Below are 26,364 nucleotides of genomic sequence, written 5' to 3'. Positions count from 1 at the left end.
TTTCTTGATTGGCCAGCCCAGTTGGTGTTCCAGGGTTTTGTTAGTGAATTGCTGCCTGCCTACTGTACATGCCGTTTCCCCTCATTTGCATGTGCGGATCGGATCGGATGATGATCGGCCACGAGGTTAGTGAATTGGGTCGGACAAAAATCGGGTCGCAAAGTGGCCAGGACACGATCGGTGTCCTTAGTGAATCTAGCCCATAGTTTTTCCCACAAGGATGGAGGACAGGGTTTCAAGTGCTCTTAATCGAGGAGCAACGGAACATCTTTTTGGTTAAAGGGACCAAACAAACGAATCTTCAGCTCTTCTCCCAAGCTCTCTCTTTGCTGTGTTGGCCAAAACTATTGATGGGGCCACGGTTCCAGTGGACTACTCCATTCTGTTTCTTATGCACCCAATTTCCTGCAGAGAATCCTTTCAAAAGCTGCCTACATACAGCAATTGAAGCTAATACATACAGCGATCACAGTTCTGAAAATGTTGATGCTCAAGGTGGAAAGGATGTTTGTAGTCTTTTGGTAATGGCTTTGCACACCTCTGTCTGTATATGTAGACCTTCTAGGACTATTCTCATGCAGTGTCGGATTTAAATGTGTACACATCATTGTATAGGCAGGAGCAAATTTCAAAGACTGATAAGAGCTTTCCTTTTTTGTGTAGATTGCTTCCTGTATGCATTTTGACAGACTTGATCAGTCATATATACCTTCCTTTGCTGGCGTACCATAGGAAGTTGGTATCAGAAGCCATTTTTTTGAAGAAGGGCCTAGATGATTTGAAACTTTAAGAGCCATTATATTGGTTCCCCCAACTGCTTCTATATATAGTCCAAACTTCTATTGCTTGTCTATTTATTTAAGCATTTAGCTCCTACCTTTTTTTCAAAGGTGAGTTAAATTCAGGTACAGTAGATATTTCCCTGTCTTTAGTGGGCTCACAGGCTAAGTTGGTCTCCAAGGTAATGACTTGCCCAAGGTCGCAAGTAGCCACAGTAAAATTTGAATTGGGTCACACCTGAGCGTCAGCCCATTGCTCTAGCCAATAGGCTACTCTTCTACTCCAAATGCTCAGTTCATCTGGCAAATTATTCATAGTTATTCCAGACTCTGTTTTTGCGGCTCTGCTGTGCCTTTTGAATAGGACAGACTTCTTGAATCATCGTATCATGCTTTCCCTCTTGGCATATTGAAATCCAGACTAAAATGTCCTCTTTTTTGAGACTGCTTTTACGTTTTGACCACTTTACCCCCCCCCCCTCTTTTACAAAGGTGCGCTAAGCTTTTGAGCGCGCACTTATCACATGCTGAATGCTAACGCTTGCATGTTATCCTATGGATACATTAGCAGTTAGCGCAGTGTTAATTTAGCGCATGCTAAATCTGCGCTAAAACGCTTAGCACGCCTTTGTAAAAGAGGCCCTTAATTTCCTCTTTGCCATTTGTGTTTTTCAGGACCATATTGTGAACTCTCTCTTACTTGTGTCAGTGCAGTGCTGTCTATGCTTGCTAAAACTTTAGATATAAAGGCCCAGATTCTATGAAAGATGCTTAAAGTTCACTTAGATCAGTGCATCTAGCCGATCTAGGCTCCTAGGGGCCTATTCTATAAATGACACCTTAAGATGGGCACCAGTAGATGCCCTACTGACACCTAACTTACCCCCCTCCTTTACAAAGTCACGCTAGCATTAATAGCGCCGGCCACAGTGGTAACAGCTTTGTAAAGGAGGGGGTTAATTGGCAAAGTGGTTAAAAAATACTTTTAAAATAAATGGTTGATAAAAATGTAGGTGTCTAGAGGTGCTACAAGAAACAGCACCTTCGTCACTTCAATGGAGGCGCCTTAGAACGCTGCAGGTCAAATTAGGCAAGATTAATGCCAGCAACAACTTTAGGCATTCTCAGGCGCCTTCACCTCAAACATAAGTCCCAGCAATGTAGGCCTTCAAAACCCTAGCCTACGTGTCCGATGCCTATGTTTGAGGTAGCCGTGATTTTATAAACAGCGCCATTGCGTGAATGGCACACGATCGGCAGGTATTTGTAGGTAGCTGCTGATATCGGCGCTGTTTGTAGAATCCGGCACCTAACAATTATTTAAAAAGTTTAATTGGTGCTGATAATTGGCAATTAACAACTTGGGGTTGGATATTTTTGTAAATCTTTATTCATTTTCAAAACGTATACAAAACGCAAACAAAATATACAGTCAGATAAAACATATAACAGCACTTATCTTCAAACAAATACTAAACAAAATACTTTACTCCCCCCACCCCCACCCTCTCTGGATGTGTGTAGAGATCATCTAGGAATTAAAGGTTAATCAATTAGTCAGTCTTTTGTTTAACAAATGCCTCTAATGGACCCCATATTTTTTTTAAACTTATTATTTCCCGTTTGTTCTGCATACATTCTTTCATATCTGTAATACAGAGTGTTTCCCACCAAAAAGAATAATTTAATCTATCCCAGTTCTTCCAGTTTCTTGTTATTGGCAATTAACAACTTGTAATTGATGTTAATTGCACTTAATTGGATGGTAGGCACCTACCACTTCAAGGTAGGTGCCTAGTCCAAGGTGCTTACTAAAAAGTAGGTGTAGTTATAGTTTGGATCATGGGTGTATTATACATGTAGGCACCTGTTTTGGACTTAGACGCCAGTGTTTTAGGCTAAGAAAACCTTGGCATAAATATAGAATGCCTAAAGTTAGGACTCCTATCAATATCTAATACCGCTTTAGGCACCGCTATGAACGATTCTGTAAAGTGCGCCTAATTTTTTATAGAATCATGTCTAAGCGCCAATATACTTGGTGCCTACATTTTAGGTGCCATTTATAGAACTGGGCCCAAAAAGTAACAGTAGGGAAGGGACCTTGAGGAAATGGAGAAGAGATGGTGGGGAGGGGAAGGAAAGAAAGAAAGGAAGGGGTGAAATGTTTTCAAAAAAATTTAATTATTGACAGTGTTTGCCTGTCAATATTTCTTGTTTACTTGTTTGCAACGTTTAGAAGCTTATTTTCAAAGCACTTAAACACTCAAAGTTCCATAGGTGACACCAGACTCCATGCAGTGTATCCCTTATTTGACAGTATGGCCCAGGATGAACTGCATGGGGTTTGGCGCCATCAATTTACAAGATGGCTGCCCAGAAGCAGGAGCGAGTGGGCATCACTCCTGCCTCTCATCTTAAAGGTGTGTGAGGGGTGCTGGAGGTTTCGGAGAGTTTGGGGAGCACATGGGAGGGGTAGGACCGTATAGACCACCAGGGATTTTAGTTTGGGTGCTGGGGAAATGGGTACATAAAATTGATGTCTTCAGGAAAGGAAATGTTATCTAAAAACTATACAAGCAAACTGACTCAGTGGCAATTTTTTTGCCCCAAGGTATTATTCCTGATGGTAATGTTGGATGGGGGAGGGAATTTTATTTTTAGTATAGATTATGATTGTTTATAAGTTCTTATTTGATTATTATTATTTGTATGCACATTGTATTGCACTTTTTGTTGGCATTACAAACTAAATAAAGTTTAAAGAAAATAAAAATTTTTGCCTTCACATCTTTGTTTGTATAATAAGTTTAATGCACACTTATGATAAAGAAACTTTAACACCTCTTTTAATAAGGTACGCAATGCTTTTTATTGCACGCTAAATATTAGCACGCGTTAATCACACGCTAAACACTAACGCATGCATGTTATCCTATGGACGCATTAGTGGTTAGCGCATGCGTTGATTTAGCGAGCGCTAAAATGCTTAGCACACCTTAGTAAAAGAGGGCCTAAGTGTTCAGATTTGCATCCATCAATGCATTTGAAATATTACAACATTTTTAGCCTGCCTTTATTCACCTTAACATCTGAATTCTGTGTAATAATCATCAGACAGCTAATAAAAAAAGTATTTATATGTTGCTGGGCTATTGCACTCTTGGTTAAAGAATCTACAGCAGGGGTGTCCAACCTGCGGCCCTGTATAGTATTTTGTGCGCCCCGGTCGAGAGCGATGCAGTGTTTTCCTCTGCTGCTCCCGGGTGTTTACCTTCTTGCCGGCTCCCTCCTGTCTTGCTGCAGCGTTTGCGCGGCCCCAGAAACATTTTTTTTGGCCAATGGCCCAGGGAAGCCAAAAGATTGGACACCCCTGATCTACAGTGTGATGGAGATTGTAAAACAACATACTGCATTGACTATCTCTTTATCTTGCAGAATGTCGATAAGTGGTCCTTTGATGTCTTTGCACTAAATGACGCCAGTGGGGATCATTCGTTGAAATTTATTTTCTATGAAATGCTTACCCGTTATGATCTGATTAACCGCTTCAAGGTCAGTGTTTTTAAAACATTCAGTCATATTCCCAAGTCTTACAGCAAAAATCTAGATTTTGAATAAAATAAATCAGTGTTTGCCTACTCTTTCTTGGATGCACACCTCTCTAGTTTGGTTTTCAGGATTGCCTCCATGAATATGAATGAAATCAATTTACATATATCAGAGACTCATCATCTCATGCATTCTGATTTTGCGTATCTTGAATATCAGACCAATACCTCATGGAAAAGATTGAGAAACACTGATCTAAAGATCTTTCATAAGGATACTATCATTATATTGGTATCATCACAGACTATTGTGCCCAGGACCTATTTTATGCAATGCAGTCTATTTACTAATAACATACATTAATTACATTATCTCACTCTAATATAATAATGCACTTTAGTAAATCTAGTCCACAGATTTTTCTGTTAAAAACAAATCTTTATTGAATGCCCATTGATGTGGTGGTGCAGTAAATGTAATGTCACTCACACTGAGACCCCCACCAAAAGAAAGTATATAAATTTATTTATTAAAATTTATGTATTGCTTAAATCTAAGCGATGTACAAAACATTTATATCCACAATTTCAAGCACAAACAAACATTATAAAATGCAGTAAACAAATAAGTCGATCTTCCCCACAAAATGTTCTTAATACAGAATTCTTTAAATCTAAAACAAATAATAACCACAGAGTTTGAGAAAGGCGTCCACAAACAATTGTGCTTTTAACAATTTCTTGAAAATGAGAAGGATCATTGTCGTTTTTTTTATAAAATCATTATTCGTTTTAAAACTTACAGTAAGTGTGACAGTGAGTTAAAATATTTTAGCATTAAATAGAACACTTAATAATCAGCAATAATCCAATCATATAACTTATCTCCCTCCCTCCCTCCCCACCCTTCCATAGCAAATATAAAACATATGTATCATATGATAAAATTTTCCCCTATCATTCTTATATTGTTAAATAATAAACTAAAAATTACCCCCCCTCCCCCAGTATTGAACTTGTAAATTTAAGGGGAAAATTATATCTATTCAGTACAATATTTTGTTAACGGCTCCCATACATCTTGAAACTTCCTTAAATACCCCTTCTGTGTAGATATTGCTCTTTCCATCTTATATATATGGCATAACGAGTTCCACCAAAAATTATAGTTCAATCTACTCCAGTTTTTCCAATTACATGTAATTTGTTGTATGGCGACCCCTGTCATTATAAGTAAAAGCTTGTTATTATTTGAGATATCTGACTCTTTGCCCTCATTGACATACCAAATAATATAGTATCATAGGTCAATGCCACCGGGTTTTCTAATAAACAATTAATTTGGTCCCAAATTGATTTCCAAAAAGCCATAATAAATGGACAGTAGAACAATAAATGATCTAAAGTCCCTGCTTCAAAATGACAATGCCAACATCTATTAGACTTAGAGCTATCTAACTTTTGTAACCAAACAGGGGTCCAGAAAGCTCTATGTAACAGAAAAAAAACAGGTCTGTCTCATAGATGCAGACACTGTACATCTCATCCTCCAAGTCCAAATTCGTGTCCATTGAGACGCAGAAATTTGATGCTTAATCTCAATACTCCAAATGTCTCTCAGACTGGTTTTTGGTTTCTTTTTAATAAATCCAGTTAACAATTTATACCACTGGGCGACCTGGTGCCCCAAGAAGTCTATCTGAAAGCATAAGAACTCTAAACTATATTGATTATTAAGATTTTTCCATTCAGGGAACCCAACCTGAATGCCTGCTTCAGTTGCATCCATCTAAAACTTTGTGATTTATTGAGGCCATATTTATGTTGCAACTGTGAAAAATCAAGCAGCTTACCATTAGAAATAACATCATCTAATATACATATACCTGCTATCATCCAATACTTCCAGATGACCTTAAATCCGCCAATTTGAATCTTGGAATTCAGCCATATAGTTTGATTTGTTGATTTGTGAATTGGAATAGGTGTTAAATTACTCACATATCTTAATGTTTTCCATGTGTCTACTAATATTCTATTATCTTTATATAATCTAGGCATTTTGATACTGAGAACAAGGCACAATCGCAGAGGAAACATGAGTCGCCATTCCAACCATAACCAATCTGGGATATGTTCTTATGAGTAGCTTGGTGGTTGTTGTAATGAACTATAGAGATGGTCACTAACCCACTCTAACTACACTCCCCCCCTCCATATTTGCGGGTTTGGAACTCACAACTTTGATTATTCGTAGTTTTTATCCTCCTCCCAGACCTTGCCACCACTTTTTAAAGCCTCTACAACTTACTTAGGACTGACTCTGATCCAATCCCGCCTCCTTCCCTCTTCCTGGACCTCTCCACAACTTACTTTTTAAAGCCTGGTGGTCTAACTGTGAAGTGGGGGCAGGAACGATCTTCCTATGCTCCTGCCTCATGCAGAGCTACAAACAAAAATGGCTGTTTGTGAGTTCCCACTGTAGTCTCGTGAAACCATTTTTGTTCACGGCTCTGTATGGGGCAAGAGCGTAGGAAGATCCCTCCTGCTCTGCTTCACCGCTAGACCACCAGGCTTAAAAAAAGTTGTGGAGAGGTCCGGGAGGAGGGAGGGAGGCAGAGGTGGGTCAGAGTCAACCTTAAGTAAATTGTGGAGAGGTCCGGGAGGCGGGGTTGGGTCAGAGTCAGCCCTAAAGTTATTCACAAATTTTTCTAATTCGCAGGCTGGCTTTGCCCTTAACCCACAAATAAGGAGGAAGGAGTATACTATACTTATGGTAGAATATGTGAGCCTTCCAAACCCTCACCCTAATTCCAATGTGCCTACATATAGGTGATACCTGTAGGCATAAGGGCAATTGGTGTGATATGCAATGGGTCCAGTGGGATTTGGGTGGGTTTTGGAGGGCTCACCATAAACTATAAGGGAGTTATGGTGAGATGTGTACCTGGGCCTTTTAATGTAAAGTTCATTGCAGTGCCCCCTAGGGTGCCCCACTGCTCTGCTGGGATGTCTGTGTGGCCAGTCTACTAAAAATGCTGACCCCCCCCCCCTCCTACATCCCAATCTTGTTTGTGTGGTTTTCTTTTGGATTATTATTATTTTTTTTTTAAATGGTTCAAAAAAATCAATTTACTGTGCACAAACACATCTAAGAAATGCCTTCAAAATGATCCCCACAGCAGGCTGAAAACTGACCAGTTTGTTTCCAAGGACCGTTTTACTGAATCTAATAGAGAGATCTCAGCAATAACATTAGACAGCATTCTTTACCTTTACAGGATGCTTCCCCACACATAAAGTGGGTTCATTTCAATATTATTCCTCTTTGTGCCCCATTCCCACAATATTGTACTTGATGGTTCCTTAAAAGAAACGCAGATGGACATCCTCAGATCCCATCATGACTCAGTATAACTGGATTACTTAATTGAGGCTATCTGTGTAGCCTGCTGTTTTCTGACCCGGCTACCCATGTAACCCTTTTGCAGTAGTTCAGAACAGAACCTTTTACATCCTTGCTCCTGCCTACACAGCTTTCTCAAAGAGACATTTCTTTGTGAAGAACCTATAGACCCACCGATTAACAGCTGCCAAATGCATATCTATCTCTGTTTGCTGTAAAAAGATAATGTTCTGATGACAACCAAATAATTTTTTAATGTCATTCCAATTTCTTACATATCTCTGTTGTTTAAAACTTTATTCTGGTTTTAAAAGCAAAGAAAAAAGATAGCTTACCATATGTCACCTCATTTCAAGGAAAAAAAGAAAATGTTATAATTTTTCATTAATCCATAGCTTATAAACAAGGCATATACAGTCAAACCTCGGTTTGCGAGTAACGTGGTTTGCGAGTGTTTTGCAAGACGAGCAAAACATTCTCACAAATCTTGCCTTGCAAACCGAGCGTTGACTTGATCTGCAAGCTCCCACCCCCGAGAACCGGCATCGCCCCCGCCCCTGCCCGTCCATCCGCCCACCTGCCCAAATCCTTATCACGATCGGGCACCAGCACCGGCACGCAACACCAACCAACAAGATGTGCCGGTGCCAAAAGAGCCTGCCATCTGCTGCCTGCTGCTGATCTCTTCTGGGCCTTGAGCATCTGCGCATGCTCAAGGCCTTCTGGCTCCCGCTTTCTCTGAGATTCTAATGAGATTCCTGAGGGTGGGGTGGAAGCACGCCAGTGGCCTCGGGGGTGGGGGGTCTTTTTGGGATGTGGTGGGGTAGAGTGGAAGCGCACCAATGGCCTTGGGGGTGTCTTTTTGGGATGTGGAATGAATCATGCGAGTTTCCCTTACTTTCTATGGGGAAATTTGCTTTGATATATGAGCACTTTGGTTTACAAGCATGCTTCTGGAACGAATTATGCTCACAAACCAAGGCTCTACTGTACTGTACTGTTTATTTGTAAACCCTTATCAATCATTATTTGTGTTCACATAGGAGGAAGAGTACGAGGGACTGCTGAAAAGTTCTCTGCCCAACCAAGAAGAGATTGATGTAGAGCCATGAAACTTACAAATTACCCACACTTTTCTTGACACTTTTCATTTCATTGATATGAAATGAAACAGAAAGTGTCAAGAAAAGTGTGGGATAACTTGTAAGTTTCATGGCTCCATATCATTCTCTTCTTGATTGGGTTGAGAACTTTTCAGTGGCCCCTCGTATGGGCTGAGAACTTTTCAGTGGCCCCCATAATAATAGTGTGGCTAAGCTAAGGTGTGATGATATTACTTGAAAAGCAGGACTATTAGCCAATAAACCCTTGGGGATAAATATTCAACTGGTGATGATCAGCATTGTTTTGGATGCCACTGACTTTATCTCCAGATATTCAATGCCGGTCATGTCTAAGCACTGGCATTAAATATTTGGGCATCTGTGGCTGGCTAACACATGTGATTAACTGTAGTATTCAGCATTTAACCTCATAAAGACCGGACTGTGTTTTATGCAATTCTGTGTATACGGTTAGCTTATGCGGTTAAGCACTTTATTTTGGCACTTAACCACACAAGTGGTGACTCTGTCCCTGGACCTCCTATAAAATAGCCAGTGCTCAGGGCCGGATTTAGATGAAAAGAGGCCCTAGGCTATTCCACTTATGAGGCCCTTTCACCTCACATTTTTAAGTTAGTAAATTACACGAGAGATAATAAAATACATAATTACTGTGATATATATCAATATGTTAAATGCAACATGTTGTTATTGGTACTAACCTTTATAAAAAATGTGACATGGATAATAAATAAAAAAAAGTCGAGAACACTTATTTGGACATTTATTCTCAGCACCATATATAGTACTTGTAACAATAACTAATCAAACATAACACACAACATTGTCCATAGTGTCCCCAGTGCGTCCTTCCTCACCTCACCCCCCTCCGATGCCTGCCTGCCTCCCATCCCCTTTCCATTGAACACCCCCATGCCATCCTGCCTGCCTGCCTTCTATTAAACCCCCCCAACCCCCCTCCGATGCCAGCCTGCCTGCCTCCCATCCCCCTTCCACTGAACCCCCCCCCACCCCCGATGCCAGTCTAGGCTGCCCTGTCCTGACGGATCCACGTTTTGCTTCTCTCCCCGCGGGGCTGGGCTTTGCCCAGCTGTTTCCGGACTGACGTCTTTCCCTCCCCGATCCTCCTCCCAGGGTGAGAAAAAGAAAGGGAGAAGCCGAGTCGGCGCCCTGTTGCGGCCGGAGCTGGTTCCGATCCCGAAGCATAGAATTTCTCCTTATTTTCAGTTCAGTGTTTTAGTGTTCACTGTTTTTAGAATAGTGTAATTTTAATTTTGCTAACAATTTGAATGTAGGCCCCTCTTGATCTTGAGGCCCTAGGCTGAAGCCTAGTTAGCCTATAGGAAAATCCGGCCCTGCCAGCGCTAACCAGGTATGTTCAGTGGCCCTATCTAGTTAAGTTTTTTATGAATATATCCGGTTAACCCTGGCCAAGTGATTTAAAGGACAGTACCCTCTCCTGGCCCTTTAAATCACTTTGACTGTCGACTCCTTGGCAGAAAGAGGCTATTTAACTAACTCCACATTTCAGTTGTAAGAGAAGTCGGGTAAATGAATGATGCCAACTCAAGGGCTATCTTAGAAGTAGAGATTAAACTTTGGAGTGGAGAAGGTATCCAGCAAGGATACCTGTGTCAGAATATCATTGATAAATGTTAATTTATTGTACCTTCAAACCATTAATCTAAATAATGCAAGCAAAAATTCTTTACTTACGTCCCATCAGATATTACCACATCCTGTACTAAACAGATACCTCCGGATTCTGTGAAGGTCATCCGTATTCTTTTTTTTCTGCAGACCTACCTCCAGGTTCTTTGTAAGGGGTTGCCCCAAAATGCTCTCAGTAGTTAACAGAAAATAGCATGCTGAGGTGTGCAGTAAATAATTACGCTGCATGGAGTGAAACAGGGTTTACTCTACTCCCAGCAGAGTGTCATGGTATATACCCTTTAACCAATTATAGATTTGCCTCAAAGGACAAGCCTTACAACAGGGGTGCCCAAAAGGTTGATTGCGATTGACCAGTAGATTGCGAAGGCAACACGAGTCGATCGCGGAGCTCATACTAGACTCTGTGATAGACTCACGTTGACTTCGTGTTCTACCTGCTTCCCGATGCTGTAAAGAGGATGCTGAAGCGCCGGGCCAACCAACCTTCCTCACCCGATGTCAATTCTGATGTCGGAGAGGAAGTTCCAGACCAGCCAATCTCTGTCTGGCTGGCCCGTAACTTCCTCTCTGACGTTAGAATTGACGTTGGGTGGGGAAGGCTGGACCCAGTGGTTCTGTGTCCTCTTTACGTGGAAGCAGGGAGAGCTCGGAACGCAGTGGCGGCCTGTTCTCCAATGGCGGCGGTGATGTATTGGGGAGGGCAGGGAGAAAGAAAGAAAGGGGGTAGGTAGACATAAAGAAAGAAGGGAAACAGAAAGAAAGGGAGGTGACAAAGAAAGAAAGGGGGCATGGAGAGAGAAAGACAGTAAGAAAGGGGGGCAGGGAGACAGAAAGAAAGTAGGCATGGAGAGAGAAAGACAGACAGAAAGAAAGAAAGAAAGAAAGAAAGGGGTATAGAGACAAAGAAATACAGACATACAGAAAGAAAGAGGGGTATGGAGACAAAGAAAGACAGACATACAGAAAGAAAGGGGGCAGGGAGACAGAAAGTAAGGGAGCATGAAGAGAGAAAGACAGAAAGAAAGGGGAGCAGGGAGACAGAAAGAAAGGGGAGGGGAGCAGGGAGAGAGGAAGAAAAATATGGGAGAGGGAATGAGATGTGGAGGAGAGGAAGCATACAAGAGGCTGAAAGAAGGGAAGAAATATTGGATGCACAGTCAGAAGAATAAACATGGTGGAATGAGGAAAGCAAATGGGATACAGCACTACCGGGGTACAAGCTTTATCGCCAGGATAGGTCAGGACAGAAAGGAGGTGGAATAGCTCTATACATAAAAGAAAACATACAATTGACAAGAATGGACACAGCAGAGATGATTAACAGGCTGGAATCACTATGGGTTAAAATATCGGGAAGGAAAGGGCCTGAAATAAAGATGGGCCTATACTATCATCCACTCGGGCAAACCGGAGATATCGATGAAGAAATGGAAGCCGAGATGAAGCGCGAATGCAAAAACGGTAACACGGTTATTATGGGAGACTTCAACTACCCCGGGATTGACTGGAGTCTTGGAAGCTCAAAATGCGCTAAGGAGACAGAATTCCTGGAGGCTATACAAGATTGATTCATGGAGTAGCTTGTTAGAGAACCGACCAGAGGAAATGCCACTATGGATCTAATCCTTAATGGGTTAATGGGACCTGCAAAGGAAGTAGAAGTAGTGGGACCGTTGGGAAACAGCGATCATAGCATGATCAAGTTCAAGGTTGAGGTAGGAATACCGAAAGAAAAGAGAACCATAGCGACAACTTTTACCTTCAGGAAAGAAAACTACGAAGCAATGAGGGAAATGATAAGGAAGAAACTTAAGAACACATCCAAAAAATGGCAAACGGTAGAACATGCCTGGTCTTTTTTCAAGGACACGATAAACGAGGCGCAAAATCTATATATCCCCAGATTCAGAAAGAGGTGCAAAAAGAGTTGAACAAAAGACCTGGCGTGGATAACAAAAATAGTGAAGGAAGCGATAGGCAATAAGTAAAATTCATTCAGGAACTGGAAAAAGGACAAAACTGAGGGGAACTGGGAAAAGCACAGGAAGTATCAAAAAGAATGTCACCATGTGGTTCGAAAAGCCAAAAGAGAGTATGAACAGAGGCTAGCCAGGGAAGCACAAAATTTCAAACCATTCTTTAGATATGTTAAAGGGAAGCAGCCGGCTAGGGAGGAGGTGGGACCGCTGGATGACAGAGAAAGGAAGAGAGTGGTGAAGTAGGAGAAAGAAGTTGCGGAAAGTCTAAACACGTTCTTTTCGTATGTATTGTGAGCCTTCGGGACAGTAAGGGAATTTCTAAGTACCTATCTTACTTTTTAATTTTAATTGTTATTGTTACTGGTTACTTTACCCTGGTTAATCTGACTCTGCATCTTCGCTGTAAATGTACAGTCTTTTCTCCTGTAAACCACTCTAAATTGTTTTGTGGTATTGCGGTATACAAAAATAAAGTTATTATTATTATTATTTACAAACGAAGACACAACCAACATACCGGAACCTGAGCAATTCTTCAATGGAGATCAAACACAAAAATTAACACCCATGGAAGTGAGCCTTGAAGATGTGCGCAGGCAGATAGAAAAACTAAAAACTGACAAATCCCCGGGTCCAGATGGAATCCATCCAAGGATTCTGAAGGAATTAAAGGAGGACATAGCGGAACTACTGCGGCAAATTTGCAACCTATCCCTGAAAACAGGCGTGATCCCGGAGGATTGGAAGATAGCCAACGTTACGCCCATTTTTAAAAAGGGATCAAGAGGTGACACGGGAAACTACAGACCGGTGAGTCTGATCTCGGTTCCGGGGAAAATGGCAGAAGCACTGATAAAAGAAAGCATCGATGAACATTTTGAAAGAAACGAACTTGCAGAAACCAGGCAAAATGGTTTCTGCAAGGGGAGATCGTGCCTAACTAACTTATTGCACTTTTTTGAAGTAATTAACAAACGGATGGACAAAGGAGACCCCATAGACATCATTTACCTAGATTTCCAAAAAGCCTTCGACAAGGTGCCTCATGAACGTCTACTCCGGAAACTGAAGAACTGAAGAACTGGGGTCAAAGGAGACATACATAGATGGGTCAGAAACTGGTTGGTGGGTAGGAAATAGAGGGTAAGGGTGAAGGGCCACTACTCGGACTGGAGGAGGGTCATGAGTGGTGTTCCGCAGGGCTCGGTGCTCGGGCCGCTGCTATTTAATATATTCATAAATGATCTAGAAACAGGGACGAAGTGTGAGATAATAAAATTTACGGATGTCACAAAATTATTCAGTGGAGCTCGGACCAAAGAGGACTGCAAAGAATTGGAAAGGGACTTGAACAAACTAGAAAAATGGGCGACGAGATGGCAGATGAAGTTCAACGTTGAGAAATGTAAAGTATTAACTGAAGATCAGGGGAGAGCGGACAGTCAACAACCGTCGATGGCCCGGACAGCAGGCACTAAGGACATCCGCCCATATAAAAGGGAAGAACTTGCAGCAAATGAGGGAGACAACAATGGAATGCAAATAGAAGCCGTGAAAGACACAATAGGGACTGTGAAGCCCAGAAAGTCCAAGAGGGCAGCACAAAGGGAGCTTAAATGTATGTACACGAATGCCAGAAGCCTAAGAAATAAAATGGGGGAGTTGGAGACACTAGCAAGACGCGAAGAAATAGATATCATTGGCATAACAGAAACATGGTGGAATGAGGAAAACGAATGGGATACAGTACTGCAGGGATTCAAGCTTTACAGAAGAGACAGAACAGGACAGAAAGGGGGAGGCATTGCCCTATATGTCCAGGAAGGAATAGAATCTACTGGAGTAGGGAAGGCGGAGGAGAAAAAGAAACTGGAGTCCCTCTGGGTAAAAATCCCCAGACAGAACGGAGCAGACACAAAAATAGGTCTCTACTATCGACCTCCAGGTCAGACGGAGGAAACAGACTCTGAGATGATAGAAGAAATAAGATATGAATGTAGGACGGGCAATGTAACGATCATGGGAGACTTCAATTTCCCAGAAATAGACTGGAACCTAGTAACTTCAAGCTGCGGCAGGGAGATAAAGTTCCTGGAAATGGAGGGTGACTGCTTCCTGGAACAAATGTTAGGAGAACCGACAAGAGGAAACGCCACCTTGGATTTGGTCCTAAATGGCATAACTGGGCAAACAAAAGAAGTAGAAGTCACGGTCCCGCTGGGGACGAGCGATCACAGTATGATCTACTTTAAACTCGACATCGGAAAGGGGAAGCGAACCAAGACCCTAACAGCAACCTTTAACTTTAAAAAAGGAAGATATGACAACATGAGAGCCATGGTAAGAAAACGGATCAAAAAAAGGATAGCTGAAATCGAAACGGTAGAGCAAGAATGGTCCCTACTAAAAAATACTATCACCGAAGCACAGAATCTATACATTCCGCAGATAATCAAAGGAAGGAAAACTAAAGCCAAAAGAGAACCAGCTTGGCTAACCAAAGAGGTGAAGGATGCAGTTAGGGAAAAGAAGGACTCTTTTAAAAAATGGAAACGCGAGAATACAACCGAGGCTTGGAACAGTCACAAAGACAACCAGAAGAAGTGCCACAAGGCGCTGAGAGAAGCCAAAAGGGCCTATGAGGAAAAGATAGCCCAAGAGGCCAAAAACTTCAAACCCTTTTTTAGATATGTTAAGGGGAAAAAAACCTGCAAAGGAGACAGTAGGCCCTCTCGACGACCAAGGAAGAAAAGGATACATCAAAGAAGACAAACAGATTGCAGACAGATTAAATTCCTTCTTTGCTTCTGTCTTTACCAAGGAAGATGACACTTCAATACCCGAAACAGTGAAAGTTTTCAAGGGAGAAATAGAGGAGAGCCTCACCACAGTGAAGGTGGATCTGGACCAGATATACTATCAGATTGACAAACTAAAAAGTGACAAATCCCCTGGCCCAGATGGAATTCACCTGAGAGTATTAAAGGAACTAAAGGTGGAAATCGGAGAACTACTGCAATCCCTCGCTAACATGTCAATTAGAACCGGACGGATACCAGAAGACTGGAAGATAGCGAACGTCATCCCAATCTTCAAAAAAGGATCAAGGGGAGAACCGGGAAACTATAGACCTGTGAGTCTCACATCGGTCCCTGGAAAAATGGTTGAGGCTTTGATTAAAGACAGCATAGTACAGCATCTAGATAACCATGACCTACTGAAAGGTAGTCAGCATGGCTTCAGGAAAGGAAAGTCGTGCTTGACCAACTTACTTCAATTTTTTGAGGAAGTGAACAAACAAGTCGATAGCGGAGAACCGGTAGACGTAATATACTTGGACTTCCAGAAAGCGTTCGACAAAGTACCTCATGCGAGACTTCTCAAAAAGCTACAAAGTCATGGAATAGAAGGGGATAAACTAAGAAGGATAGGAAAATGGCTGGAAAACAGAAGACAGAGAGTGGGCATAAATGGGAAGTACTCTGACTGGAAAAAAGTAACTAGCGGTGTGCCTCAGGGCTCGGCCTATCTTATTCAATATCTTCGTAAATGACCTGGAAGAAGAAACGACCAGTGTTATTGTCAAGTTTGCAGATGACACAAAGCTATGCCGGACAATCAGGTCACAAAAAGACAGCGAGGAACTTCAGAGAGATTTGAAGCAACTTGAGAGATGGAGACATACAAGATCATGAAGGGCATAGAGAGAGTAGAGAGGGACAGATTCTTCAAACTTTAAAAAAATAAAAGAACAAGAGGGCACTCAGAAAAGTTGAAAGGGGACAGATTCAAAACAAATGCCAGGAAGTTCTTCTTTACCCAACGCGTGGTGGACACCTGGAATGCGCTTCCAGAGGATGTAATAGGGCAGAGAACGGTACTGGGATTTAAGAAAGGATTGGACAATTTCCTGCTGGAAAAAGGGATAGAGGGGTATAGATAGAGGATTACTGCACATGTCCTGGACCTGTTGGGCCGCCGAGTGAGCAGACTGCTGGGCACGATGGACCTCAGGTCTGACCCAGCAGAGGCATTGCTTATGTTCTTATGACTCATGAAATCACCAGACAACAAAGGTAAGTAAATGATTTTATTTTCAATCTAGTGATCAAAATGTGTCCGTTTTGAGAATTTATATCTGCTGTCTATATTTTGCACTATGGCCCCCCTTTTACTATACCGCAATAGCATCGAGAGCAGCGCAGGGCATTCAGCTCCCCTGCGCTAAAAACCAAATTGTGTAACAAACCATGTAACCAAACTATATAACATCTACCACAAAATTATCCAATTATACATTTCCAAAAGCCTGTCTTAAAAAAAGTAAGCCATCAATGACTTACAAAAAGATAAAAATAGTGGAATTTGACAAATACTGTCAGGTAGCGTATTCCACATTTGTGGACCTACTACACTAAAAACTCTTGAACAAATTGTGGATTTAGCAATAGTCCTCAAAAAGGGAACTCCCAACAGACATTGCGACTCAGAGAGCAATGTAAGAGAAGGTGTATACTAGTGCTGCCCGATTCGCAATTCAAATCGATTTACCAATTCACTTCGGGTGAATTGATTTGAATCGATTTGTTTTTGAAGAAATTCGGACTTACTGATACGTTGGCCCCCTTGCTAGAGACCCATTCGGGCTTTCCCTCTGCCACCAGAAGTTACATTGAAGCAAGGACTATGGTGGCTGAGGGAAATACCGAATGAGTCTCTGTGTGCAGATCGGTGGCAGCAAGGCTGTCTCCTTCCCGGTGGTTAGTATTTCTTCTCTACTCCCTGGCCAGGCAAAAGCAGCGGTAGTGAATGCAATTCACTACCCTGCTGCTACTCCGTGCGTCTTCTCTCCATTTGGCCACCCAAGCGGAAACAGGAAGTTTTCATTGAGGGCAGGCCACAGTGGAGAGAAGACACAAGGAGTGGTGGCAGTAATGGATCGTTAAAAAACTACCACCACTGGCAATACGTTCTAATATCAAAATAAAGGTAGATGGAGGGAGAGGGGAGATGGACTTGGGGGAGTTGGTGGACTAGAGGAGAGATGGGGAGAAGATGGATGGTGGAGGGGAAGATGGACTTGGGGGAGATCATGGAGAGAGGAGATGGGAGAGTGATAGAAGAAATAATGGATCTAAAAACAGGAGAGGGAGAGAGATGGTGGACAATGGGATTTAGGGAGGGATGGAACAGAAAGGGAGAGAAGTTGGTGTGGGGAGGATAGAAATACTGGATAGGAGGGTAGTTAGAAAGAGAAAAGGAGAGCTGGTGGGGAAGGAGGGAGAGATGCTGGATGAAAGGATAGTTGGAGAGATGGTGGATCTGGAGATGGTGGGGTCCATCGCTGCAGCTACGGGAATAGAGCAGAAAAAAGGAAAGATGCCAAACCTCCAGGGGAGGGAAGGGAAATGGAAGGGGAGGACAGAAATGGAAGATGGATGGTTATTACGGAGAAAGAAGAAAATGACAAATGGGCATGAGACCCAGGCAAGCAAGTTATCAGAAGACGTTTGTTGCAGAGCCTGGGATCAAAATGATTTGAAAAATGACCAGACAAAAGGTAAAACAAATAATTTTATTTTCTGTTTTGTGATTACAATGTGTCAGATTTTAAATTTGTATCTTGCCAGACTGTGAATGTGAGCTACGATTTAACAGAGAGAGGAAAAGTCTTTTTTGTTTGTTTATTTTGTTTACACCACAGCACCAGTGTGGATGGGAGAGGGCAAAGGGGGTGAAGAGGGTATAAAATAAACTCACCAGGATGTTTGGAAAAAAACACCCAATTGTGCAGGAGAATCAAATTGAAAAATCGATTCAATAGGCTGAATCGAATTGAAATATTTTTTCCTGAATCGGGCAGCACTAGTGTATACTGTACTATTAAATCAGAAATTGTCTTTGGCAACGACTGCTGAATGGCCTTAAACACCAGCACCAGGATCTTGAACCAAATCCTCCATGAAACTGGGAGCCAGTGTAACTTGGCCTACAATGGAGTTACATGTTCTCTGTGAGAAATACCTCCATTTACTCTCACCACTTCATTTTGTGCAACCTGCAGTGCCTTCAATGCCTTTTTTTAGCAGCCCACAGAATAAAGTGTTACAGTAGTCCAAATGGGGCAACACAAAACATTGCATGACCTGTCGAAAATTCCCTGGGGAAAGCAACCTATGCAACCTCAGTACTAAACAAATTTTTACAAAGATTGGTCATACCACTGAAGTAATATGCCCCCGAAAAGACAGAGGAGTCCAACAATACCCCCAAACTTTTAATCAGATTGAAACTCCATCAAACAACGTTCTATGAATGTTGGAGATGTTACCACAACGGCAGGCAATAAATAACCCTAACGTGGCTTGATAAAAGGGGGCCTAGATTAGGGGTCGGCTAGGGGGGGGGGGGCAGAGTGTGGGCAAAGCAGAAATTTAGCCAGCTAGCGATGATTTTCAGTTCACTAACCTGCTAGCTAACTGTATAAAGTTAGGACAGCAAAAGAGTTGTCTTAACTTCTGTGGTGAAGTTAACCGGATGCCAGTCTGAATATCAGCTAGTGCTCGGTTACCTTCCGGGTACCCACTGAGCCATGCATGACCAGGAATTGAATATTGGGGGTCAGTTCACCCCACGACTGTGAGTGGCTCAGTCACTACTTGCTGCCTCAGGCTACATATCAGGTGGATTGTTTATAGAATAGAGTGCATAACTTAGTGCCAGGTCATGCACATAAGTGCCCATATTTTATAAATGTGGTGCATTATTGGTATCTATATTTAAGTGCTGTTTTCTAGAATGAGAAGGAAAGTATATAAATGTACGGTAGATGGGCAAACACAGGGGTAGGACTGCCACTTATGCGTAAAAATTACAGAGTACTGTAAGTTATGCGCATCGCTGCTACATTTATCCAGGGCCGCCATCAGAAATTTCTGGGCCCCTTACTGAGCAATCCTATTGGGCCCCCCCCACGCACCCCTTCCCCCCCCTTTTGTCCGGGGGGGTGCTATCAGGAAATCGGCAGGGGACAAAAAAAAGTATGACAGCAGTGTTTATTGTTTATTGTTGTGCACAGCAGAAACATAAAGCATAATTTGTGCTATGGTGGCCTAGGACCATTGTTTCCTCTAAGGATTGATGAGGTGTGTGCAAAAAAAAATATGCATGAGCGACAAGTTACATACTCCACAAATTTATGAGCAGGCATGGAGGACGCATTTTTAAACAAATGTAGTTTATCCTTGTACTCCTTATGTATTTTTAATCATCTATGGATATGTTTCTATGTTTATTGTTCAAATGGTTTTATTTATTTCCCCAAATTTATTTTTGTTATATGCATTGAAAATATTTGATATTGCATTTAAATCAAAATCTCAATAAACTTGAAACTTGAAATGAGTGCCCGTGAGATTGTGGGAGGGTTAAATACTCAAAACTTAGAAGAATAACAATTTACTTAAAGTTTTTGCTACGCCAGCTTTCTGGTATCTTTACATACAGTGGCGTACCTAGCATATGTAACACCCGGGGCCCATCATTTTTTGGCACCCCCCCAATCTGTAAGAAAAACATGATTTTTAGTAACAAACCACATGTCACACATGAGTACCTAGGAAAAGGCAGCAACTTACATATTGCAGTGAGCAGTACATCAATACACCCATTGTAAAACTAAACAAGCCAGACCAGCACAGATCAATCCTACATCGTCAATCCTAACAGAAAACCATGTCTTTCAAACACAAAGAACACAGAAAACACCTTCGCCTAGTATGGAATATGTCATCACAAATGAACCCCTCCCCCTTTTACAAAACTGTAGTGTGGATTTTAGCCACGGTGGTAACAGCCCTGACGCTCATAGAATTCTGAGCATCAGAGCTGCTACCACCACGACTGGCGCTAAAAAATGTTCCACAGTTTTGTAAAAGGGGAGATAAAATAGAAATACACAGTTTCAACGCTCTAGCTCAGAGATGCCCAAACTTTTTGGGCTTGCGAGCTACTTTAAAATGACCAAGTCAAAATGATCTACCAAAAATAAAATAAAAAAACACAAAGCACACTATACGCTGAGAAAATGTTAATTATCATTCCTATTCTGGGTTTTTTCAAAGAGGTCAAGGCAGATGACTCTATGCATTGTCACCTCAGTAACAACCATACAAAATAGACAAATATACCCCCCATCCTTTTTATTAAACCACAATAGCAGTTTTTAGCGCAGGGAACTGCGCTAAATGCCCAGCGCTGCTCTCGACGCTCATAGGCTCCCTGCACTAAAAAACACTATTGCGATTTAGTAAAAGGGGGCCATAGTGCAAAATATAGACAGCATATATAAATTCAGACACATTTTGATCACTAAATTGAAAATAAAATCATTTTCCTACCTTTGTTTGGTAATTTCATCTGGTTGCACTTTATTCTTCTGACTGTGCATCCAATATTTCTTCCCTTCTTTCAGCCTCCTGTATATGCTTCCTCTCCTCCAGACCTCATTCCCTCTCCCAACTTTTTCTTTCTTTCTCTATGTCTGTCTTTCTCTGATTCTGTGCCCCATTTTTTTTCTTTGTTTCTGGTTCCCTGCCCCCCCTCCCCCCCACACACACCTTCTTTCTTTCTTCCTTCCTTCCTCCGTGCCCATTTTTTGCTTTTATTTCTGGCTCCCTGTCTCCCCCCCCCCCCACACACACCTTCTTTCTTTCTTCCTTCCTGTCTCCCCCATGCCACCACCGCCGCGGAATAGGCTGCTGCCGCAATCGGGAACAGGCCGAAATGTCCCTGCTTCTCTTCTGCACTGGGCCGATCAACTCTCGCCGCCCGACATCAATTCTAACGTCGGAAAGAATGTTCCGGGCAGCCAGGCAGCGATTGGCTAGCCAGAACGTCCTCTCGACGTCAGAATTGACGTCGGGCCGCCGCGAGAGTTGGTCGGCCCGGCAGGGAAGAGAAGCAGGGAGATCAAAGACACTGTGCCGGCCTGATCCCCGATGGCAGCAGTGAGAAGGGAAGGGAAGCAGGTTGGGCACCACTGCTCTAGACGAGCCGCGAGCCGCACGCTAAGGAGAACAGTTGACCGCCCCCCCCCCCTTGGTACGCCACTGGAGCAGCAGCGTGTCTGGCCGGCTCATTCATTCAAAGCCGCGGGTGGCGGCTCCTTGCGAGATCTGCACCTGCGTCTGAAGCCTCTCTGATGGTGTGACATCAGAGAGGCTTCCGATGCAGGAGTGGATAGCTCAAGGAGCCGCCAACCCGCGGCTTTGAATGAACGAGCCGGCTGCTGCTCCAAAAGGAAGAGAATGATGCCTCCAGACCGTGGGCCACAAATAAAACCTGGAGAGCCACATGCGGGCCACGTGTTTGAGACCGCTGCCTTAGAGGGAACACTGCCTAGGACTCTGGGGGAGCCCGGGCCCCCTGTCACCTCCGGGCCCCTGAATGCAGGACTGGTAGTACTGCCCTGATGGCGGCCCTGCATTTATCTGCAGTTATGCTAGGTCTATGTTTAAGAACATAAGAATTTCCGCTGCTGGGTCAGACCAGTGGTCCATCGTGCCCAGCAGTCCGCTCACGCGGCGGCCCTCTGCTCAAAGACCAGTGCCCTAACTGAGACTAGTCCTACCTGCATACGTTCTGGTTCAGCAGGAACTTGTCTAACTTTGTCTTGAATTCCTGGAGGGTGTTTTCCCCTATGACAGACTCCGGAAGAGTGTTCCAGTTTTCTACCACTCTCTGGGTGAAGAAGAACTTCCTTATATTCGTACGGAATCTATCCCCTTTCAATTTTAGAGAGTGCCCTCTCGTTCTCCCTACCTTGGAGAGGGTGAACAACCTGTCCTTATCTACTAAGTCTATCCCCTTCAGTACCTTGAATGTTTTGATCATGTTCCCTCTCAATCTCCTCTGTTCGAGGGAGAAAAGGCCAGTTTCTCAATCTTTCACTGTACGGCAGCTCCTCCAACCCCTCCAGCTCTTCTCTGGACCTTTTCAAGTAGTACCATGTCCTTCTTCGTGTACGGTGACCAGTGCTGGACACAGTGCTCCAGGTGAGGACGCACCATGGCCCGGTACAGCGGCATGATAACTTCTCCGATCTGTTCATGATCCCCTTCTTTATCATTCCTAGCATTCTGTTTGTCCTGTTCGCTGCCGCCACTGCTGCGCATTGCGTGGACAGCTTCATCGCCTTATCGATCAGAACTCCCAAGTCTCTTTCCTGGGAGGTCTCTTCAAGTACCGCCCCGGATCTCCTGTATTCGTGTTTGTTTGTTTTTTTTATTACAGAAAGGATGGTAAGACGCTTGGAATAGTTTCCCAGTAGAGGTGGTGGAGACAAAGACTGTGTCTGAAATTCAAGAAAGTGAGGGGCAGACACATAGGATCTCTTAGGGAGAGGAGGAGATAATAGATGCTATGGATGTGCAGACTGGATGCGCCATGAGGCCTTTATCTGCCATTACGTTTCTATGGCATAACTACAAGTATGTAAATACCTTGTTACGTTAGTATTCCATATTGGAATCTAAGCATCCAGATGTTGTTACAGAATAGGCTGCATGTGGCATTGGGACACCTGAAAGGAGGTGCCCGGTTATAGAATAGCTTACTACCTGTAATAGTTGGGGTAAAAGTCTTATTAAATAAAAATGAAATAAAATTAATTCTTTGTGAATGCCAAATCAAATGAGTCCTTTGCAGTGTGGACAGAAATAACTAGACAAATTGGGTAAGCCGAATAATTTTTTCCTGCCATTCCTTACTATTTTACTATGTAAACTGAGCAGATGCTTTACAAGATGGAAATTAAAAAGCAGCTGTAGACAAGCAATTTTGACAGCTCTTTTGTTGTCGGAGCCAGTAATTAATCACTGAAGAATCAATTGTGACAAAAAGTAATAGTATACCATCTGCTTTGCAAGAATCCAGAGAAACCTGCACACTGTGGTACTCATAAAGTGTCTCACATCACATTGTAACCTTCCCACATTGTCATATCCTACAGGATACTTTAGAGAACAGGAATTCATTGTGTCTTACACTTCATTCTCTGGAAGATTGAGGCTAATACAGTACTTTAATTTAATTTAGAAGACAACTAATAAATTACTTTTGCAGATACCGCTACGAGGCATTTTGGAGAAATGAAAGCAAAAACTACAAAATATTTAAGAAACCCAAATCATGCATAATAAAATTGATCAAGTAAATATATGACATAAACAAATTAAGGAAACAGAAAAAAAACATTCTTGTCGTACCTAAAAGGTCACCAAATAAGGTAGGGATTAGCATAATCTTTACTGACCTGTGTCAAGAATCCATTTAAGAATTACATACATTTTAATGCCCAAGCGTTATCATGAAGGCTACATCGGCTCTAATCTACTACTGAATTAAATCAGTTTTACATGCATTCAGTTCTGGCACAAATCTGTTGTTTAATGCATGATTGACTTGGCCACTGTGGCAAACACTGATGAATTTTTTATTCTCCTCCTACCCTACCCCCACAACAGCTGGTGTGTTATATTTTGCCAGGGTCATTTTATCTGCAAAATTTCATAATCTTTAGTCAGTTTATAGGATCAAGATGATATTCAGGAGATGCATAAAAGAACTAGCCCCATATTAAAGCATCGTGTAGAATGAGTTCTCGGTTATTAAAATGTACAATGTGCCTTTAAGGCAAGAATGCCTACTGTAAAGAAAATGTGTCATATCGTATATAGGAAACGTCCATCCTCATAATGAGTCACTGATCAGTTGAATGAATTTTCTTTTCAGAGACACAATATTGTGCTAAAAGAATTTTAGGGGTCCTTTTACTAAGGTGCGCGAGTGCGTCTTAGCACACTAAAAATCTATAGCTCTTCATTCCACCACTTCTACTGGAAGGCTGTTCCACTAGTTCAATTATAGAACGTACTAAATGCTAACACATGCTAACGCGGCCATAGGATATAATGGACGCGTTAGCATTTAGTGCGTCTGTCTTAACTAGTTTGTAAGCTCTTTTAAGCAGGGACTTTCTCTTCTATGTTTTGATGTAAAGTGCTGCATATGTTTAGTAGCACTATAGAAATTATTAAAGTGTTCCCCTGCGAATTTGCAGTTCGCGGACTCGCTCATTCATGATCTGCTCGGACCGCCTCTTGCTGTAGTAAAGTCAGGCTAAACTAATCAGCAGTGTCAAAGCAGCTCCTGATTGGTGTAGCCTGACTTTATTACAGGAAGAGGCGGTCGGAGCAGACCACAAGTGATTTTCCTCACCCGCCGGTGCACCAGTTGCCCTCTCCTGCCTCCCCTGCCTTTTGACAGGCGAAAAACTGAATTTCGGGGGAGTACTGTATTAGTAGTAGTAATTAACAAAAGTTTGCTCTTGACCACTCTTGCAGTTAAATACTGAGTGATTTTCTTCTTACATTCACATTTTACTTTGGTTATTTGTGCTCCCCCCACATCATTTTTTTAAGCTAGGGCAGGTTCAGTTGTGTTGCATGCTGTGTTACCTTCCCCTTCTGACTGGGTTCTAGAGTTCTGGAGAACCAGAAAGAAGCAGCATGACCTGGAAATTGAGCTAACTGCCTATTCTACTTTGCTCAGAGAACAAAGTGTAAGGCATCACTTCTGTAACCTGACCTGAAAACTTTGGCTCAGCTCTCACACCCGACTCAGCATTTCTTAAATGTCTTTGATTTTATCTGGATCAGCTTCTCCTATAATTATTTGAGACAATTCTATAACTTGGCATCTCCCATTTAGTGACACAGATGCCAGGCACTGATGCCCTGATTCTGGAAGTGGTGCCAGATGATAGGCAGCGGTAGGCACCCTACTGCTGCTTAACTTATTTGGTTTAATTGCCTTTAAGTGACACGGTAATTGACTGCATCATTTTTATTTAAGTATTTATCTGAATTAAAAATGGCATTACCCAAATTCCTTGTACTACTACTGTGTTTTGGCATGGTATTCCTCTCTTTTCTGACTTCACTTTTAGTTTGTTCCATTTAGTAGGTATTGGGACCTGTAGAAGGGTATCAAGCTTTGCCTCTAGGTTTTAAAACTCAGAGGGACATTCTGATATTAAAGTTCCACACTCCTTCTTCAACTCATGAGTATCACAATGCTACAAACTGTCCTTCCCATCACCTCAACAAGTTTAGTGGAAGAAGATGTTTGAGGCTACATTTGAGTACCAAGGACCTCTTATCTGAAACAAACTGCCGACATACCTAAGACAAACCACCACTTACCTTGACTTTTGGGAAAAAAAACTTAAGACATATCTCTTCTCTCTATAGCCAATCTCCTTTTCTTCACCTTTCTAGCAACCACAAGATTGAGCTTAAAAATGTAACTTCAAGAACTTAATCTAACTCTTATTGTAAACAGCATAGATTCCTTGTAGAGGATTGGAGTATATAAGATATTGTATTGTATTGTAGAGGACCGAGGTCTACCTGCATATCCTCTGAGAGTAAAATGTTGTAGAAGTTGATTTCCAGAGCATTGTCTGTGGATTGAGATAGGGAAGGTCTCTTAAGTAAGGTTCCTTGTCGTGGATAATTTTATCATTATCAAAGGATTCCTAGTTTAAGAGCACAAATAGGTACCTACCTGTGCAATTTAAGTGTAGGGCTATTTTTGAAAAAGATGTCTAAGTCCGATTTGGGCATTTCCTACTAAATGTCCAAAGTTGGAAGCACAAAAAGGTCTATTTTTGAAAGCCGAACCGCTAGGCATTCAAATATATATATACTGTATATATATTTAAGATTGTCTATTTAGACATCTAGGTCAACAGGACATCCAGCCCTTAGGATGCCTAACCACAGAAAT

General features: G+C 42.3%; 1 protein-coding gene across 6 annotated transcripts in view; it reads left to right on the top strand.

Annotated features, from left to right (window-relative positions):
• Nucleotides 1–26,364, top strand: part of PDE1C (phosphodiesterase 1C) — a 758,662-nt gene that overhangs the window by 512,746 nt on the left and 219,552 nt on the right. For all 6 annotated transcript variants that reach the window (XM_033930571.1, XM_033930573.1, XM_033930572.1 and 3 more), the window contains one exon: nucleotides 4,218–4,334. In XM_033930571.1, coding sequence (XP_033786462.1) covers nucleotides 4,218–4,334 — 117 coding nt within the window. The remainder of the gene's footprint in view (nucleotides 1–4,217; nucleotides 4,335–26,364) is intronic.

Source organism: Geotrypetes seraphini, chromosome 2, assembly GCF_902459505.1.
Source record: "Geotrypetes seraphini chromosome 2, aGeoSer1.1, whole genome shotgun sequence".
Taxonomy (NCBI): domain Eukaryota; kingdom Metazoa; phylum Chordata; class Amphibia; order Gymnophiona; family Dermophiidae; genus Geotrypetes; species Geotrypetes seraphini.
The sequence above is the reverse complement of the archived record's forward strand: the minus strand, read 5'-3'. Positions and strand labels throughout refer to the sequence as shown.